Source organism: Lonchura striata, chromosome 18 (assembly GCF_050655825.1).
Source record: "Lonchura striata isolate lonStrDom1 chromosome 18, ASM5065582v1, whole genome shotgun sequence".
Taxonomy (NCBI): Eukaryota; Metazoa; Chordata; class Aves; order Passeriformes; family Estrildidae; genus Lonchura; species Lonchura striata.
Window position 1 is genome coordinate 14,252,743 of NC_140720.1, and position 13,566 is coordinate 14,266,308.

At 40.1% G+C, this 13,566-nt stretch overlaps 1 protein-coding gene across 15 annotated transcripts in view; it reads left to right on the forward strand.

Moving 5' to 3' along the window:
- The window catches only part of TNRC6C (trinucleotide repeat containing adaptor 6C), a 96,173-nt gene that overhangs the window by 65,400 nt on the left and 17,207 nt on the right, over positions 1-13,566 (forward strand). For 5 of the 15 annotated variants that reach the window (XM_021535800.4, XM_021535805.4, XM_021535803.4 and 2 more), the window contains 6 exons: positions 4,706-4,915; positions 6,069-6,235; positions 6,878-6,982; positions 7,426-7,506; positions 8,109-8,178; positions 8,374-8,519. In XM_021535800.4, the coding sequence (XP_021391475.3) occupies positions 4,706-4,915; positions 6,069-6,235; positions 6,878-6,982; positions 7,426-7,506; positions 8,109-8,178; positions 8,374-8,519 (779 nt within the window). The remainder of the gene's footprint in view (positions 1-4,705; positions 4,916-6,068; positions 6,236-6,877; positions 6,983-7,425; positions 7,507-8,108; positions 8,179-8,373; positions 8,520-13,566) is intronic. The other 10 variants (XM_077787338.2, XM_021535807.4, XM_021535806.4 and 7 more) reach the window with 5 other exon arrangements.

Consider the following 13,566-nt stretch of genomic DNA (forward strand, 5'->3'; position numbering starts at 1 on the left):
TTTTTTCCTACTCCAGTTCCCTGTCCACTCATTTCCAGCCTCTGCAGAGAATCCTGTAACCAGGAGACTTCTGCAATCCACAACCAGAGTTCATCCAGCAGCAGTTCTTTTCCATGCAAAGCATCGTTGTGTTATTAGAGCCTGTGCCACAGGGCACAGTTAAGTGCTCGTCTAAAATCTTGCCACTCTGTAGTTACCATGGGCATTTTGTCACCTGTGTGGGTAATGACGTGCTCTGCCAGTCACTTTCAGGGAATAGAATGAATCAGGAATCATGGATTCCATTCCTCTGTAAGTAGGGAGGAGTGGTGCAGATGGAAGTTGTCACAATCGCACGTCCTTCAAGCAAAGAAGTGGATTTTAATTTTGCTGCACAGCCCTAGTTAGGGGTTCACAAAGGATTAACAGTTCCTTTTGGGATTGAAGTGTATGCTTTATTAGTTTGGAAATAGAGGCCAAGTTACAGTCTTGTTATTCAAGTTGTCACCCATCCCCAGAAGTTCTCCAGATCCTTTGAAGGCAGAACTTAAAAGCCATTGATGGGAAACAGATGTTGGGAAACACTTGATGAAAATGAAGAATGCTCTAAGGAGTTTCATTTTCCATTGGAAAAGAAGGGAAAAAAACAAGGGGGGAAAGGGATAGATAATGTGGTAGATACAGTCCTAGCTGGTTATAGGAGCTTGTTCTCAAGGCACTGGTGAATTACTTAGAGGAGCACAAAGCTGATGGGTTTGAATTAGATATTGGGGCTTAATCTAAATTACTTGTGCATAATTCTTCCTAGCATGTCTAACTCATGCAGCTTTAATATGAGAGGAATAAGAAGTGAGAAAAGGTTTAGCAAACAGAAATTATTTAAAGAGATTTTTGGTTCCCAAACAGCATCAGATCCTCCCTCCAAGTGCTGAGGAGTGGTTTGATGCTTTCCTGTTCTTGTTACATCAGGAGAGCCTGGCAGGATTCCAGCATCTCCAGCTGAGAAAAGAAACAACAGAAGATAACACAGGTTTCCCTGTGGGGATTGTAGGTCACAAATTAAAGTCTTTGTGGTTACTAGAGAGCGAGGAGCTTAAGTTTGAAAAACCTGAACTGGGTCTAAGTTCTGAATGCTCCAAACATCTCTGTTCCTTTTATAATCCTGTGCCACTAAGTGGCAGCTCACATGGCAGTGTTTTTCTTACTTTGAACTTCCATCAGAATGGATTTGAAAGCAATTCAGCTTTAGGGTGCTCATGTGGAAACCTAAAACCCTCTGGTGGGTGCTCAGCCCATGAATAGCCAGCTTTTGGGGGCAGCCAAGTGATGCCCTCAATTTTCACACAAGGGTGATGCCACTGCTGAAACCCAAATTAGAGCTTTCTGAATGCTCAGTGATGAACTGCAATCTCTTGCAGAAAAAGAGGATTTGAAAGATTAAGGCTTTTAGGTGGCTGTTAAATGTATATATAAAACCCAGAATAACTAGTGTGTAATTAGTAAACAAGCTCTTTCTGCCTAATATATTTTTTTAATCTGTATAAGGTTTTAATATTTTTGTTTGGCTGTATTGTGCTCATGTGTTCTGGTATTTATCACGGACCAACAACTTGAAGGAAAACAATTCCTGCCATCCAAATAGCTATAGGGTTATTTTGAGGCAAAACAACTGCATCCTGCCACAGCTTAGTTAACATTTCACTTTCCCTTGAGGATTTCCTGTTGGCTCTGGCCCAATGTTAATTATGTTTTTATTTCTATAAAACAAAGCTCTGCCAATGTGTCCATGTTTATTACTCACTGTGATCTTTTCATTTCTTGCAATTCTAACAATGTTTTAAAACTTCAGTACTAAAACCTCACTTTCTTGCCAAAGAAGCCTTTAAATGGAGCACGTTCTGTTGTGAAACAACATTTGTGCAGATCTGGGTGTGTTTTAAGGAGATTTTTACCAGGAAAGCCTCAATCTGTGTCATTTTCATCAGAAAACATGAAGTTTTCTCCAAGCAGAACTTTTGAAAATTCTTGGCAGGCTCAGGTTTTGAGACTACTCAAAGGTCTTGGTTTGCCTTCCCAACAGCCATGGGGAGTTTTGCATCATTCATTCAAAAATGTAACTTTATTCACCTTTAAACTTTCTAAAACAAAGAGTCATAGGAATGCTACAGAGACAGTAGTATTGGCACAGCAGTATTTACACAGAGGGGAAACAGGTTTGCAATTAAGAGTGCTTCAGAATTTACAGACAGGGTAGTTTTTGCAGTGCAAAGTTTATTTTTCCAGCAGCCTTCAGGTTTTACTAATTTCCTGCACTTAATTTTATCTGTTAAGATAGTTTGGAAAACTTTCTGTTGACTTATTTTGTTTGTTTTTATTTACTTGTACTATTTTTTATTAGTGAAGGCTGGTTCCTCCATTGTTTGTAATCACATATTATTTCCTGCTCAGTGCATTTAAAAGCACTTAAAAATAATTTGGACATGGCACATCTGTGGTCTTTAGTTGAAGTTGTTGGATTTCTAAGAGCAATAGAGGAACCAGATTTTTTTTTTTTATGTTTTTATTCTATAACATAGCACACTTTGGATTTTTAATACGTGAATTGTGTTTTAAGGATGATTTCATAAATTGAATTAGCTAGAGTTTCCAGTAGAGGTTGCATGAAGTCAGGGACATGTTGATACTCTTCACTGTCCTTGTTTGCAGTCTGGTTGGTGCTGTGGAGATGTTTTGTTTTCTGTTTCATTTGCCTGCAGTTAATCTTTTTCAGCTGCCAATATGATTTAATACACGCAGTTGTCTGCCAGTCGCCTCCTGAGCAGTGAGGCAGAAACTCAAATAAAGCCTCTCTTAAATAAAGTTGGCTTGAACATACAAGCAAGAACCTTGAAATGAGTATTTCAGGTGCACCACCAAGGAAGCTGTCATGTTAAGTACAGGTTCATTTAGGTACGTCTGTGGATCTGCCAGTTTTTCTTCTTTACACACCTTAAAATAACCAGAAATGTAAGGTACGTTGATAGAGCCTAAACCATAGTATTTTTGTTTTAAATGGCAATAACTTGAATGAAACGGTGACATTTTGGGCTGTTTCAGGAGCTTGCTTTAAATTCAGTGCCTCTTGCTGGTAGAGAAGGGGTTTTATGAAGCTGCAACACACCAGTGGAGAGTTTGACACTCACTGTGCCACCTGCACGGCTGTAAGGAATGGAGGCTAAAATAAATATATAATGCAGGAACATGGGAGCAACGTACAGCTCTGCGCCCATCTATTTGATTGTTTTCTCTGCCAGACAATGTTTGAGTTGTTATTGGCAGTGGATGTTGCTGCAATTTCAGGAGACAGGAATTCTGTGGAATTCAGTGAGTTCTGCAAGGGCTTGTTGCTCATGAACCACTATTGTTTGGTTATTCCAGTGCATTTCAAGGTGCTGTTAGACACTCCCTTGCCATTGCCTATCTATTCTGGGTGTCAGTTTGTGGAGAAAATGTTGTTCCTGCTTTTTGAAGCATTTCCACAGTATTTTTACAGATATCATTGTGGAGCAAAAAAAGGAAATAATGCTGTGGCAAAGCAGCATCTGGTCATTCACTTTGAAAATACTCAATAACATTCATCTCCAATGAAAAGAGAACAAGTTCCTAATTTAGCAGCCTAATTACCAGTGGAAGTTTTAAGCAGACTGAATTCTACAACATTTATGAAGATTTCAGCTGTCATGTAATGGGATGTAGTTTTTTTTACAGTTGTACAAAAATAGGTTAGTGTCAGGTGTCTGTAAGAATTTTGTTTTCTGACTTGTTGTGCCTCTCTTTGTGCTTGTTTACAAAGTACCTTGAACTCCATCTGTGATCAAGTCCTCTCTCCAGAAAATCTCTGGTAACAATGGCTGTAAATTCAGTTTACCCTTTTGCTGTGTTGGTCAATGTTGCTCTGTAGACTCAGGAGCCCTGTGGCTGTTGCTGCCACGTTGAGCTGCAGGGCTAAAATCCTGTCAGATGGATTTAAGAGCATTACATTCAAGCCCAGCCAGACTAAGGCTGTTTCTTTGGAGTAGCTTATGTCTTCCAGTGAATTCATGTAATACTTTGTAGGAAAACAATGGCTTCCACCTGCCATTCCCCATGGTTTGATTATGGATCTTGATTGCAGTCTTCATTAATTCTCTTTAAAATAAGATTTATTATAATGTAGAGGGTCAGTGATGAGAGAAAGGTAGGTAACCACGAGTTGTAATAAAAGTTTTAAGGAATACATTCATCACAGATAATCTTCACTCGAAGTGGGAACATCAAACAGCATCTTACTGCCAGGGCTTGAAAAAAGAAATTTTATAGTTTGTAAACACTGAAAAGGAATTAAAATAGGTTAAGATCTTACAGTGAAGCAAGGCCCAGCTCGGACTGGAGTCCTGGTCTCCAGAACGCTGGCCCTGGGCAGCTGCTCTTGGGACAAGTGGTGCTCACTTGGCAGCCTGGTTGCTCCTGGCTGTGGAGAAAAACCCTCTTTCTGTGTTGGCAACTTGGCATCAGTACTGAATTAAGAAAAAACTCTTGAGATCAAATCTAAGGGATTTGTTTTACACACACTTAAGTACAATCACTGTACGTACTTACTGATTCATGCTCTTTCCAGAGAAACTCTTTGAGTAAAATTTCAAGCTTTTTGGAATTATTTGATGAAGAAACCTTTCCTCTCATCAGTGTTCTCCTTGTCTTGCTCCAGCAGGCTGGGGAGAGATGCCTGCTGTCCACACCAAGAGCGAAGCTTCCTGGGGAGAGCCCTCCTCCCCTTCTGCTGCAGTTGATAATGGCACTTCAGCCTGGGGGAAGCCCCCCAGCAGTGGCACGGGCTGGGGAGAGAATCCTGCCGAGCCAGCAGGGACCTATGGAAGAACAAACGCTCCAGCTGCTGCCCCAGCACTGTGCAAACCAGGTACACCAGGGCTGCCACTGTGCTGCCAGGGGAGGGACTTTGCTTCTGCCTCTTCTGCTTTTCCACAGGTGGCCTTCGTGAGTTCATTCTCAAAACTGTCACAAGGCCACATTAATCCCAACAACCAGTTAACGCAAAAATATGAATATAGTGGGAATTTAAAGAAGAGTAGTTTTGTGTGTTTGAAAAGCAGCATAGCAGAGGTGCAGAAAACTGTGAAACTGCAGAAGAACGTGACTAGGAGTTAAACCCTTGGTATGTAAAGGAAACCTGTATTTGGATGAGAAACAGCAGAGAACAGTCAAGATAGAATTGATTCTGGTAGGAAAAGCAACACCTGAGAACCAATAAGCATAACAACCTCATGTTGGGTTAAACTGAGTGGGTGGGTGTTTTCTTCAGCCATGAAAATTGTTGCCAGGTTCAGGAACATTCTGAACTACTTCCTGCTTCGTGATTCCTAACTCGTGGTATTTAATAAATATCCTCCATCTCTGAATGTCCTGAGGGCCACTGTGATTGCTTTAGACTCTCCTCTTGGCTGTGGAGGTTGCCTAGAGATTCACTCCTGCAAAATACCAGAGTGAGATGTAGTTAGAAGTCCCAGAAAATATAAAAGGGGGAGTGAGAGCTCTTAAGATGAGTAATCCTTGCTTCAAATAGAGCTAACAGAATAAAACAGACTGAGGTGACACAACCTCATCACTGAATATGAAGCGTTCCCTGCAGCCCACGAGCTCCTTTCAGATTCCATTCTTCAAGATGGGAATGAGTGTCTGCGCATTAATGACTTAGAAATTTTGTTTGTTCATGGAAGAATGTGGTAGGTAAAGCACTTAACAAATGTGTGCTTACACTTTGGTTCCTTGTTCCTAGGAGAGTGGATTGGCCATGACCACAGATCTTAATGGTTCTGGGAAAAGCAGGACTTGGAAGTTGCTGGATGTTTTCTTCTCTGAGTATTTAGAGAACTTCCCTTTCTTTTTGCTAGCTTCAAAGAAGACATTCTTACAATTTTAATGCAAATTAAACTATTGATGAACCTCTTTATCTCTTGAAAATACGTTAGCACACTGGATATGGCACAGAAAACTATTTCTGTAAAATTTGCAGGAAACTGAATAAGATTTTTCTTCTCCCACTTTCCCTCCAGCTTCAAAATCTATGCAAGAAGGCTGGGGCAGTGGTGGGGATGAAGTGAATCTCAGTACTAGTCAGTGGGAAGATGAAGAAGGAGATATGTGGAATAATACTGCTTCACAAGAGAGCAGCTCCTCCTGTAATTCCTGGGGGAATGCCCCGAAGAAAGGACTTCAAAAGGTAAGACAAAAATAAAGACACTCTCCAGCAAGAGTGGAATTAGCATAACATTTGTAGAATAAGTTGTCACAAATTTGCTGGTGCGTTACACCTGAAATTAAACTTCTGACACCTGAACACAAGCACAGCTTGCCACTACAGTGGTTCAAGTACAGCCTACCTTGTTTCCAGGGGAAAATGGGAAATCTTTGAATTTAGGCATGTCAGAAGCTTTGGGAGTTTTGTTGTTGCTTTTGTTTTCTCTAAATTTTATAAGCTTCCATGTATTCTAAAGAAATTACAATGTATTAACAGAAAGAGAAGAAGGTGTTATGGGGGCTTTCACACACTTCCCATGGTGGTGGAAAAACAAACAGTAGTTTGTGATGGAGTTGTTTAACACAAAAAGCTGTTTTCTGTTGATGAGGACGGTGTGTGTGTGTGTGTGAGAACAAAGCAAACTTGTGTTAATGCTGCACTCAACCAAGAACCTAGGCAATTGTGTGAGGAAATTTTCCATTGCACAGCCTTTATTTCAGGACAAGGCCAGGCTGTAACTTAAAGGAATTGGGAATGCATTTAGCCACTTTGTTTGTTAATCCATTAGCCAACAGTTAGGCCGGTGATTTGATCAAGTATGGTTGTTTCTTGTACTGTCCGCAGCCCAAAACAAATCCGCGCTTGTCCCTTGGTACTTTCTGGAGAACTGAAAGGAAGAGACTTCTTAAGGATTTTGTGATAGAAAAGCTGCACAGAGATCTTTTAAAGGTGTTTATCTAGACGCTCTTGTTTGTTTTTAAGAAAATACACTGAGTAACATTCTTAACTTCAAGGTTGCAAACTTGTTTTTGGGAATGTTTTTCAGGAAGTGTTGTACTATTTCAGCTTTATTTCGTTATAATTTTTCTGCCAAGGATTAAAATGAAATACGTAAATTCAAAAGTGGCTTTAATTCAGTGGCCAGCAAATCAAATACTAAATAGTACACTGAACACCTATTCAGCTGAGATAAATTTTTACACTTTTGGGGGAAGAGAATCGTAGTCGCGTTGCTCGGAGGGTTCTTCAATACTTTCTGAATTAATGTACTAATACATCTTTCAGTAGCATGTGCTATTAATAAAAACCACTTACCATTTCTTTTATGTACATCTCACTGTGATGAACGTGGCAACCAGCCCATTAATGGAATCTCCCATTTATTTACTAAGGGCATGAAGACATCTAGCAAGCAGGATGAGGCCTGGATCATGAACCGTCTGATAAAACAGCTCACAGACATGGGCTTCCCTGTGAGTAGTGCTCAGCCAGCACACTGTGCCTTAGCTTTTCACTTGTAATTCTGATTCTGGCTGTTTCAGACTGTAGCTACACCAGGATCTTCAGTCTCCAGGCCAGGAAGTAGCTCTGACCTGCATTTAAACATATACAGTGATTTCAGAAATCTGCTCTAAACCTGTAGAATGCTCTGAGATGAACTGGGATAATATTTTGACATTCATAGTTTTATAACAACAGGTATTACTTTGAACTGCGGTAATAATCCCCTCCCATTCCTTTTTATTTTTCATTAAACAGGTGAAGTGAGAGTATAACTGAGTTGTTTCTTAGAGAAAGTCTTATCATTGTGATATTTGAGTTGTTAATGGAAAACAGGAAGATGTTTAAACAGAACAATGTGTTTCACCTTGTAGAGCCAGTACTTCCTTGACAAACTGAAATACCTGAATTTTGGGAATTGCTGAAAGCAGAAAAAAACACACAAAGAGATTACTTAGGCTGCTGAGTAAACATTAAACCCAGTATTTAAGAGATGTGTCTGTTTTCTCAGGTTACTTTGAAATCACATGAATGTGATTACTTTTCCTCTTAACACAATTCCCGTTTTTGACAGAGAGAGCCAGCGGAAGAGGCCTTGAAGAGCAACAGTATGAATCTTGATCAGGCCATGAGTAAGTATCTGTGTAAGTAACTTTTTTGTCTTTAAAGCAACACAGGAACCCTGCATGATTATAACCATTTGATTATAGTCAGACCAATGGGATAATATTTATTTTCTTGCCTTGCTTTTGTAAGCAAGATGAATTTCTCTGAAGTGCTGTCGGCAGCTTTACTCCCTCTGCCTCACCTTTTGCAATATATTTCCCTTTTCTGTGCAGGTGCTCTGCTGGAAAAGAAGGTGGAAATGGACAAGCGTGGAATGGGAGTGACCGATTATAATGGAATGGTCACCAAACCCCTTGGCTGCCGCCCACCACCAATCTCCAAAGAGTCTTCCATGGACCGCCCCACCTTCCTTGACAAGGTAATTTCAGCATGGTGCACAAGTCAGAGTGTGCACAGTGTAGAAATGCTGATGATTTTCACTGTCTGCTTAGAAAGCGTAGAAAGAAATGTGATGGAGATGGCTTTGTTCCTTTTTTGTGTTTTTTCAGTCTTGTGGGGAATTCAGTCTTTGTGGAAAGGATCAATGATTTGATTCCCACATAGAAATAAAGAATGATCATTCCCAGTTTTACACTTGAAAGCTTTCTAAGGAATCAGTAATGCAGTGGAACTAGAAATGGAAAAAAAAAGAGAAAAAAAAATTAACCACAGCAATCTGTGAGAGTGCAGTCAGTGACCCTTGCCCAAATTCAAAATCAGGCAGGACCAAGGCCAAAATCTTCCAATAATTAGGCTCTTAATTTCTCTTCTTTTAGTTTTGAGCTTCTAAGAAATTTCAATGAAAGTTCAGTACCTAAATACAAAGGAGGAGTTCAGGTATTTTTGTTAAGTCTCAGAGCAGACATGCACAGTCACAAATAGCTTCTCCAATGAGCTTCCCTTTCTGTGATCACATATGACAAATCTTCCAGCACTGTTTAATGACTGAGGAAAAGGCTCCAGAAGTTTGTGATCCAGGATTCAACGTGACTAAAGAAAAGAATATATGGAAAAGTGCAGCCAAATCTTCAGTAGGAAATTAGATTTACAGCCTTGACAGAAAATCCTGCAAAAACTTTTTAAATCACCTAAGAATCCCCCTGAAAATTATTGATAAGAAGAATCTCCGATGTCATTCTGTATTTCACAGGGTATTTAAAGGTTCATACAGATGGGTGGTGAAGGATTCTGACCACAGAAATCAGTGCTTTTGACAAATTGTGCTGAAACCAATTATTTCACATGAGCTGTGTACAAGTTGAGAGGCAGTAATGATATCCACTCATATAAAGCTCATTCTTTGCCATGGCAGACTTTAAAGAATGTGTTCATTGAAGGCCACAAAAGATGCATGCATGCCAGTTAGCCTTTCCTTTTATTGGATAACAATATCTTCAGCAGTAAAATTCTTGCCAGAGAGAGAGGTGCATTATGTGCAGCATGTTGCATAATTCTGGAAACATATGTTAAACACAACTATTGAGATGGGAGTACTAAAATCATTAATATTCATACAGTAAGTAAAATCTATCAGTCTAGGCATAATCTGTCACAGTGACTTGGCTCTAACAAAGGAAATAATCCCACACTGTATTTGTTAGCTATCACAGTGTTGAGCAACTTGCTAAGTGAATTAAATAAATATAGTTTCTACTCTAAGAACACAGAGTTTTTATCCCTCCAAAGAAATTCTTTCCAGATTTACAGCTCATGCTAGTTGAGCAATTCTTCCAAAACCTTTTTGCCCTTTGAGGTACTGTTTCAGGGCATGAGTCTGGAGCTGTCTTGCTTCTGCTTAGGTGATCCTCTCCAGCCAGCATTCCTTGTTTTACTTACTGCTTTATCAAGTCATCATCCTTTTGTTGGCTTTGCTGAGTCTTCCATAAGTTCTGCAAAGTTCCTCTTCATGAAGTTGTAGTTTGAGGTGGTGTGCTCATTGTTACCACACTCTCAGCTCACCTGCATTGAGACACCATCATTTTTCTCTAAACAGCTAAAGCCAGCACTTAATATTTTTTTAACTTTATACATTTGAGGAGGAAAAATTTCCAACCCTGACATTTGCCTCTGGACCCACTGAACTCCCTGCTCTCTCTGCATCAGGAGTGGTCTGTGCAATTCAACATCACCTCTGAGTGTTTGCTTTTTCTGCTTGCTGCAGGTGCTCTTTATTCCATGTCACACTGAGTCAATCTTCAGCAGCACTCGGTGCTTTGTTAATTTATTATTTCTCAGGATGTTATCTTGACCTGTAGCACCATAAAAGGACAGGGGTGAATATCCAGTGGCCTTGAGGGAATAAAAATGCAGCCCTGATAAGTGATCTCAACCACATTATGTCACACTTGGTGGCAGGCGTGCTGTGCTTAGCTGTCAGGTTTTCTTGAAGATGTTACCTGGTGCCTTCTGGAGCCATCAGATCTGTAAGAAAAACAGATTTTCTTGGAAACATCCTTAAAATACCAATAATAAGCCTAGAGAAGGGATCTTTTATTCAAGTATAGAGTTTGGCTTGGGACACTGAAATCCTCACCTTGCAAATGAAGTGTCCTTCCTCCTACCCTCACAGTCAGTGATCAGCTCCTCTTCTCTACTACTGCAAAATCCAGGTCTACAAGCCTTGATGCCTCTTAGCTGCAGTCCTGTTCTTCCAAAAATCTTCTGACTAGACCTTTTCCTTGTTTCTGATTTGAGCTTAGTGTTTATTGTCTGTTTTCAGCCTCATCCTGAGCCCAGTAATCTCTGGGGACTGTGATTGGTTTTCATCTCTGGAACAACAAGGAGGATATTGTATTAATATGGAGAAACTTTCTTTAGATGTCACAAATAAATAATGATCACTAGGATTTTAAAGTTATCTTTTAAATTCTTTTCTCCTTCTCTGCCACCTGTGATCCAGTGACTGAAACCATTTTCATCACTCCTTGTATGATGAGCATTACTTTTAAGTATTGCATTTCCTCCAGGTTTCTTTTGCCTAATTTAATTTGAAGATAACACTTTTTATATGAGATCTTATTACTTTAACTTCCTCTTCTAGGAAAGGATTTTTTTTTTCAATCTTATTTTTTAAGAAGTCAGCCTGTATTTTCTGCCAGCTACTTCTGTAACTGATTTTGTCTTTATACAAAGAATCCGGCAGATTCATCAGCCTCTCATCTGCCTGTTGAGACATTTTGATTCATGAAGTGGCAGTTGTTGGCAGGTGACTGCCAAAGTGTCCAGGCATCCTCTGCTAAACTGTTCATATCTCATAAGACTAAAAACCTTTGAGTAATTCCACTTGCATTCTGTCACATTCGATATGTGAGACTATTGTGAGAGACTTCCCAAAATCCTAAAAAACACCAGTGTGGTGCTTAGTGTTAGATAGCTGTAGTAGAAAACAGTGCTTCCAGTAGGATTTCATGGGTGTGTCAAGTCCCTTCAAAAAAGTCAAAAGCAGTTCTGGATTCAGCATTAATGTGATGATACAATTTTTAATTGAGTAGCCTGAGGAAGAAGTGTAACATAAGTTTGTAAGAAAATAACTGAAGAGGAAAGGTTAGATAGAAAAGATTGTTCTTCAGGAAACAATGATTACATAAAAGATCCTGAGAAATAATGGGTCAGAAACCACTGTGAGCAGTAAAATTGTCCTCTAGTCTGACTTGAAAATGGCTAAAGGGTGCTTTAATTTGACCAGCTAAAATACTTCATGTTAAATGAATTTATTTTAGTTCAGTTATAGAGCACAGATTAATGCAGCACAGTGCAACAAGTTCAAATTAAATAAAATACAACCAGGTGAACATGAATAAAATGTCATAAGCTTACACAAAGCCATTTGCTGTAATTCAGCCAAGGAACACACTTGTGAAGGAGTCTGGAAATGAAATGCCTTGGTCTCCAGTGTGGCTTGTCCTTCACATCCTTGGCACTGCCTATTTCCAAATTGAGAAAAAATAATGTCAGTAAGGCAAGACTTGAATAAATTTGGGGGCAGGGAGGGTCTTTCATGGTCAGTAGGTCTGTTCACATAGGGAACAATGGCATCTGAAGGGGAGAACGAGCACCGAGCTTGAAATTATTTTCACTTTGAAGGGGGAAGGGTAGAATTGTAAACATGTGTCTGTGATCTAAAGAGAAATCCTTGAACCTGTTACTGTCATGCAAGCTGCAGTTGTTTGTGGAGTGTGACTGATGTCCAGTAGAATGTAAAATATCTGAAGCTGAAAGGCCTTGGGGGTATCATTAGAAATGTCAGTGTCCCCCGGAGGATAGTCAGATAGGATGTCAAGTGTCACTTTGCCTGATAGTAAAGAAACTTTTCCTTTGCATCAAAGGAGAGCTGTAGAAAATGCATTTTTCAGGATTAACTTAAAACTTATAATTCACTGAGCATGCTTGCTGCATTAGCTCATCTGTTTGGGTATGTGGCAAGCAGACTGGGCTTCTTTTTCAACAAAGGAGGTTCACCAGTATCTCAGAGTCTTTTGGGGTATTGAATTTATTGGTTTAAATAACCTAGCTCCTCATAGCTTTAAAAAAACCTTTCCTTACAATGATCATACCGCCTGAAAAACACCAACCCAGCACATTACAAATTAAAGCTTTTTCTCTCTGCCTGTTTTTTTTGGAGCCCTACTTTGTACACAGTGTTATTTGATCATGCTTTACCACAGGCTTCCCAGACATCAAAGCACAGTTTGAGATAGAACTCAGTACCACACTGAAACACAGCAGAGATCTACCTGTTTGATTGGAGGTTCTCTAATTTATTTTATTTTCTGCCTTGCTGTTTGCATCCCCGTGGGGGCTGCCTCCTGTGCATCAGATCCACACTCAGCTGTGGTTCCTCACAGCCCAGTTAGCAGAGAGGGCTCCTCCTGCCTTGCTAAAATCTGCCTCCTCCTGGGGATGTTCAGGAAGGCTGCCCAGCTGATATTGTCATTACTGGCCGTGATGGTTTGTGTTCATTGGCTGCCTTCAGTGTAATGTTTCAGAGTGGGGTATTAATAACTCAGTGCTATGTGAATATTAAAAGAGGCTTGTGTGTCTCTGTTAGGAAGGGGGATTAATGCAAAAAATGTTTTTTTTAAGAGCAGAGCTATGATGTGGAACCAAATCCAGACTGGTGTCAAATAAGCTGATGTGGCCTTTCCCAAGTTTTGGGTTTGTTAAAGTGCTGGTTTATGTCTGTGCTCTGCTGCTGGAGTTTTCCAGACAGACACAGGAGCTTCCCTGAAATGTGCTGGGCCTGTCCCCTTCCACCTTTCAGTCTGGGTGAGAAGAAAGGAGAAAACCTAAGTGGGGAGGAGGCAAGGGCCACATGATAGCTCTGCAGTCAGCTGCTAAAATCCTTCCTTTCCTCTGGAAAGATGGGTGAGGGTGATTGTGATTTGGGGATTAACTACAACAACGCTACCAAAAACAGTACCTTAATC